Source organism: Arachis hypogaea, chromosome 10 (assembly GCF_003086295.3).
Source record: "Arachis hypogaea cultivar Tifrunner chromosome 10, arahy.Tifrunner.gnm2.J5K5, whole genome shotgun sequence".
Classification (NCBI taxonomy): Eukaryota; Viridiplantae; Streptophyta; class Magnoliopsida; order Fabales; family Fabaceae; genus Arachis; species Arachis hypogaea.
The window spans coordinates 6,090,899-6,097,559 of NC_092045.1; the positions used below are offsets into that span (position 1 = coordinate 6,090,899).

General features: G+C 32.0%; 1 protein-coding gene across 1 annotated transcript; it reads left to right on the forward strand.

Annotated features, from left to right (window-relative positions):
- The first annotated feature begins 1,500 nt into the window (after positions 1-1,500).
- Positions 1,501-5,761, forward strand: LOC112718148 (protein SUPPRESSOR OF GENE SILENCING 3-like). The gene is made up of 6 exons (XM_025770041.3): positions 1,501-1,679; positions 2,530-3,359; positions 3,565-3,859; positions 4,258-4,502; positions 4,754-4,884; positions 5,344-5,761. Exons 2-6 carry the CDS (start codon positions 2,544-2,546, stop codon positions 5,564-5,566), a joined length of 1,710 nt encoding a protein of 569 aa, XP_025625826.1. The 5' UTR covers positions 1,501-1,679; positions 2,530-2,543; the 3' UTR covers positions 5,567-5,761.
- The last annotated feature ends 900 nt before the right edge of the window (positions 5,762-6,661 follow it).

The window sequence follows — 6,661 nt, forward strand, 5'->3', positions numbered from 1 at the left end:
CATGACAAAAAAAAAATATATCGAAAACATAAGGTAAACCATTCAAGAAACTAACGACCAAGCCACCAAGCCTCGCCACCAACAAGGGAAGCTTGTGTCAAGAGGCAGCAGGATGTAATTTCCATAAATCATACCTCGTGGAACGCAAAATTTGGTACACACCTCACAATGCTTTTCATTACAAGCATATGTTACATAATGCTGTATTTGTTTGATGAGACACAGACACTAATACATAGATACAGTAGTATACGTCTAATGTTTGTTTGCTAAAACACAGATTTTTGAAGGATACAGTAACATACAAACATATATAAAATACATATATTTAGTGCCTTTTAAAAAAGATGAGACACGGAGACACATTGATGAGACACAAATATTTACTCTTTTATCCTTAGTAATTTACTCTTGTCCTTATTCCATTGGTAATAATATAAGGATAAAAATAATATTTAGTTTATATTGTGTGTCTTGTCCAATATCACCAAACACAATAAAAAATTTGTGTATCCTTGTGTATATGTCTCTTTATGTATTTGTGTCTGTGTCAATGTATTTAAAATACAATAAACAAACGCATCCTAAAAGATCACATTCATCTATATTTTTAAATTAATATTTTGATGGTATAGATTTAATATACACCAGTGTACCAGTAAAATACACTGGCACAGGTGAAATTCTTTCTATAATAGTTATATTTTAATTTTAATTTTAATATTTTAATTTTAATATAATTAAAGAATGTTATGTTGCACATTTTGATTGATAAAGTTATAATTATTCATTGATAATGATAATGATATATAAAAGAGATAGAGTTGTTGAAGGAATGAGAGAGATAGATAAAGAGAGAGGGAGGAGGGGAAAACTCTTTAATTTTGGAGAAAAATATTTGATTTTAATTGCAATAAGGAAATGACATGTGGTATATTTTAGTTGTAAAATTAGTAGGGATGAGGGAATATCCCGTTAATTTTGGAGGGAAAGATTTTATTTTAATTGTAATGAGAAAGTGACATATGAGATATTTTTGTTGTAAAATTAGTAGGAAAAAAGATAGAATTCTTTAATTTTGGAGTGAAAAAATTGATTTCAATTGTAATAAGAAAGTGACATGTGACATATTTTAGTTGTAAAATTAGATATATATAATAGATATTTTGTATGTTTTATTTTTAGGATTTGGATGATTGTTTATTTTATGTTTTGGTATTTTTTTTAGTTTTGACGTTCATTTTTAAAAGAAAAATTAGAATTTGTGCAATAAATAATAAAAGATGAATTAGAATAAAAAGAGGTAATCAATAATCATTAATTTTGTATTTTTAAAAAATAAAATTTAATAATTAATAATTAGTGATAATTAATTAATATAAAATGTAGTTTAAATATACATGTTGGCTTGTTCTATACCTTTCTTGATTCCCAAGTAGAATTCATGTTAAAAAGATTACTATTTTTATGTTATTAATAACATGGTTGGTTTAGGTTGAACCGTTGAGGCGGTGTCCCTCAACGACGTCCCTAAAAAGTGAAAACGACTAACTCACCGTCCATAGGGGCGCCTGCATTTCAGACCCCTTACACCTTTTCAGCGTGTCAAATAATACTGGAACGCTGAGAGTGATAGTGGCGCAACGCTTTTAGCATCACTCATCACTCATCAGCTTCAGGTGTTGCTTTGCTCACCTCACCTCTCATTCATCCATGCAATGCATTCTTATTCATATTATAATAATGCGATGATGATGATGATGATGATAATATATTTATAATTCTTAAATGCAAAACAAAGATTAATAGCAACTCTAATTCATTACTGTTGTTTTGCGTTTCAACTTCCTATTTTCGCTTTCTCTGTCATTTCCTTGTATTTGGAAACGATGATTCGCTCTTGCGATTCTAACGGAAATTAAAATGGTGTCAATGCAAGATGTTTGATGTTATGTACCAATGTCCCCTCTCCTCTCACGAGAACCAGCAAAATTAAGGAAATCGATTGGTGAATGCTTCGTGTAATGGAACTGAATGATATTTTTGGAATCAACTTGCAGCTGAATCTGCAGTATTTGTGTTACTGAAAACGATTTATTGAGTCTTGATGACTCTGATCTTGTTTTCAATTATATTGATTATAAGAAATCAGTTTTGTTGTTGTGACTAAGTTTTCTGCTGTTTTTTTTCCTCTGCATTGTTTGTTGGACTAGAAGAGATAAAGTGTTTCAAAATTACCTAATTATATTGTTGAACAAGATCGTTTGAATTAGCTCGAGCCTCTCAATATTTATGAAATCAAATAACGTCTTATGAACTGCTCTATGCTATATGTATGTCAAGTTTCCAATGCATTTATTGCAGTGATTTTCATTGCATTTATTGTAATGGTTTCCAAAGTTAATTTTGTAAGCTTCAATGCAATTGGAACCTTGAAATATTTATTTTTCCTTTCAAAGTTCAAGACCTTATCTTAGCCAAACCCACAATTTATTATTTGAAAATAATTGTAATCACATCACATTGCAGGTAAAAACTGAATCATGGCTGATGGTAGTGCTGATCCTTTTCCAGAGTTGGGAAAAGTGTATAGAGTGAAATCTAATCGACAGAACAAGAAAGGAGCTAACGATATCAAATTCAATTCTAAACAAAATGCTGACTCTAGGCAGCCACAGAACCAACCCGGTGGAAGTGCTCCAAGACCTTGGTTTCCTCAGAATTTTGGTTCAAATGCATGGGGAAATCCAAATGCACCTCACAAATTGGTGAACCAGGGCAGTGACAAATCAGCAGGTTTTAACAGCAGCAAAGTGGTGGACAAGAGCAATTCCCAAAAGAACATGGCATGTGGAAATGGAGTTTCTTGTGAAATAAGTGATGAAGAAACCGTTGAAAGTGAGTCTGAAATTGTGTTTGATAGTGATGATGAGCTTTCTTTAGATGGCAACGATGAAGATACTCTCGAGATAAGCCATGAAAGGTGCAAGAAAAGCAAGTGGTTCAGAAATTTCTTTGACAAATTAGATAGAATGACCACTGAACAAATCAATTCACAAGAGATGTCATTGCATTGCCCTGCATGCCAAGGGGGTGTTGGGGCTATTGATTGGTACCAAGGGCTACAGCCCCTTCTGATTCATTCAAGGACAATACAATCAAGGAGGGCAAGGCTGCACCGAGTGTTTGCCGACACTTTGGAGGAGGAGTGCAACAGGAAAAGAATTCCATTGAGGGCAGCTAACGAAGCTTATGGTAAATGGGAGGGCCTTGATAAGAAAGTAAAGGATCATGAAATAGTTTGGCCTCCAATGGTTGTCATAATGAATACAAGACATGAGCAAGATGAAAACAATAAGGTATATAACTTCATTGCCTTGTTTTCTAATAGGAGATGGATATAGTCTTACTCTTTTGCTGTTATTTATATTTACATCACACTGCTAAAGTATTTGATTCAAAATATTGTTGCATTGAATACTCCAAATTAACAGTTATTTAGTCCCTTCTTTGTCGAATTTAAATTATTATTTTGTGATTTGACTTATATGAATTGAATTGTAGTGGTATGGAATGGGGAATCAAGAGCTCCTTGATTGCTTCAGTAACTATGCTGCACAAAAGGCTAGGCACTCATATGGTCCACAAGGACACCGGGGGATGAGTATGTTGATTTTTGATGCATCACCAGCAGGTTATTTAGAAGCTGTGCGCCTCCACAAGCATTTCAAAGAGCAGGGAAGAGACAAGGAGGCATGGAACCTATGTCAGAATCCAATTGTTCCAGGTGGGAAGCGCCAACTTTATGGCTACTTGGCTTCTAGAGAAGATATGGATATTTTCAACTGGCACTGTGCAGGTCTTTTTTATTTTCTTCTCAACATCATTCTTCATTTCATCTCCGGTTTCTAATCTTAACTCTTATTATCAGGGTGTTTGGATAACTAAGATGAGACAAAATTGAATTGAACTGAATCTTATACTATTATTTAGTTTCAAGTCAAGGAATTGAATTCTAATTGTTGATTTACTTTTGAACTGTATGAAGCAATCTAATTCCTTGAAGAACTGAATTATATGCTGTTAGTTGATTTCAAATCAAATAATTAAGTTTTAATTTTTGAATGACTTCATTTCCTAAGAAAGGTTCTAAAATGAATTTATGATGAACTTGAAATCTCAATTTATTATATTCATACTCTGTGTTTTGCTATTTGTATCTTTTAACTATTGTGGGTATCTACATAAATATTTCAGGAAAGTCAAAATTGAAGTTTGAAATGAGATCATACCAAGACACAGTAGAGAGCAAGATAAAGCACATAAATGATGATAGTCGATTGCTTGGATATTTTAAGGATAAGATAGCTAAAGAACAATTGAAATCAAAAGTTCTTGAAGAGTCTTTATCTAGAATGACTGGAAAATTACGCATCACAATGGAAGAAAACCTTGTTATGAGGGAGCGTGTTAAAGAACATCATCAAGAGAGCACAGAGGAGGTACCGTGTTATGAGACTGAAATTGGACTACTATTATTCTTAGTGTTCATTTGTTTGTCTAAGAAGATAACTTGATTCTTTTCGCATAACAGCGGTACCAATGAAATCGAATTTGAAATGCCTGAGTTGTTTGATTGTGATATTGTTTGTCAAAGGAAATGTTAAAAAATTGACACTTCTCTTGGTGATGAATCACAATTTTCTTCTAGAGCTGATTTTTTTCCTACCCCCTTATAATATTGTTTTTCTAGATGGATGCACAAGAGATATTTTTCAAACAGCAACTCCAAATCATAGAGCAAGCTATAGTTTCAAAAGAAGATGACTATGACGTTTTGCAGCAAGCAAGGCTAGAGAAAGGGGTAGAGGAAAACATACATAGGTAATCATCTTGCTTTCCTCTTATTATATTATAAATTATTCTAAGCTTCTCTCAAAATCTGTTTTAGTTTATCACTCTTTTAGTCTTTGATGACACATATTTTCTGCAAGTAATGCTAGGAAGTCAATTTTTTTTAGCCAACATCAGCTAATGTTTTACAAATTAGTTTATATATATATATAAACCCTAAATCATAAACCCTTACTTGTAGCCTCTAAATTATAAATCTTAAAACAAAATTGACTAATATTAACTAACTAAAAATTACTTACCTATACCTTTTCTTTCTGTATATAACGGTATGTCTGGCTATAAGTAAAATTGAGATGAAAATATTTAATGAATAAGTTTGATATATAAAATTTTAGAACTTGTATTAAAAATTTACACCTTAATATACCTTGATGTATGATCTTTTTTGGCATTTCTCAAATCAAATATATTTGTCTGTGTTAACAGTGTTGAGAAAGTCATTGGTTTCCTAAGTGTTGAAGAGAGCAGGATGAAGCAATTTGGGGAGGTGAGAATTAATATTGCAAAAATTTATCACCAGAAGATGATGGCTCTGAGGAAGAAGCAGTTCGAAGAGCAGCTTGAACTTGTGAAGGATTTGGAAAATGAACTGACTCAACTTTTGGACAATGCTTCAGCCATTTCTCAAGAAGAAAACTCTCAGAAATGAATGGGCGGGTGGATCACACTGGCAAGAGAAAGAGAAACACATGCTGAGAAAAGCATAATTTAATTTTGTAGTGAACTAGTGATACAATATTTTTTGGATTATCTTTTAAAGTTTAAAAATGGTAGAGTTTATGTTATCTGGTATGTATCACAAGATTGAGAGTTTTCATCCCATCTTTCTGGTTCTAAACAGTTGTTTCTGGTATTTTAGTAGATTGTATGCTCTGTTTGAAAATGCTTACATCATAAAATTCTGATTATTGAGTTTAAGATGAATCACCACATGCATTAAGAATTAAGATTTATTCCTAGATCTTAAATCCTTAATATATGATTGAAACTATTAATTTTATTTATTACTTTTTTTGTTACAACTTATTAGAAATTAAGTAACATGAGTTAGACCCACTTCATTTTTAATATAGTTTAGAGCAAAGTTAGAACTTAACATTGTCAAGTTTCACCCTTCTAGTCCTTGTCCAATGAATTGCGTATAAAATCCCACAAGTTTCACATTTTAAAAATAACAGTCTAATAATCCTTATAAATGAGACATCTTTGTTATAAAATAACTAAATAAATAAATAAGGAAGATTTAACAAATATAATATAAAAAAATATAAAGAGAGTGAAAGAAGTATTGTAACATAAGAGAGAGAGAGAGTTGTTTTATTGATATGTTGTAGTATAATATTAAGGGAGGCTTAATCTCCTTTTATAGCCATATAGAAAAAATATTTTCAACCTTCATTAATTTCATTCTCTCTTGAGAATGTAATCCTCATAAAGGAAATGGGCATCCACGTCCCATACTTATCACAACACTCCCCTTTGGATGATCATTTAGAATTATTGTCTCGTTAAAACCTTATTAAAGAAAAACCCAGTGGAAAAAAACCTTAGTGAAGGAAAAAGAGTACAATATCCTTTGTGATGGGGACTGCCTCATTAAAAACCTTGTCAAGAAAAACCTAATGGAAAAAAAATCTGACCAAGGAAAAAATAGTACAGTCTCCCCTTCTTGCCGACATCATTTAATGTCTCAAAATCGGCGCATCCCAATCTCATATACCAATCTTTCAAATGAGGATTTTGG

Excerpts from the sequence above, each read along its gene's own strand:
- LOC112718148 (XM_025770041.3), top strand. The coding sequence starts at position 2,544 with ATGGCTGATGGTAGTGCTGATCCTTTTCCAGAGTTGGGAAAAGTGTAT. Across the intron at positions 3,860-4,257 it reads TTTCAACTGGCACTGTGCAG|GAAAGTCAAAATTGAAGTTT; the intron begins GTCTTTTTTATT and ends TAAATATTTCAG. Across the intron at positions 4,885-5,343 it reads GTAGAGGAAAACATACATAG|TGTTGAGAAAGTCATTGGTT; the intron begins GTAATCATCTTG and ends CTGTGTTAACAG.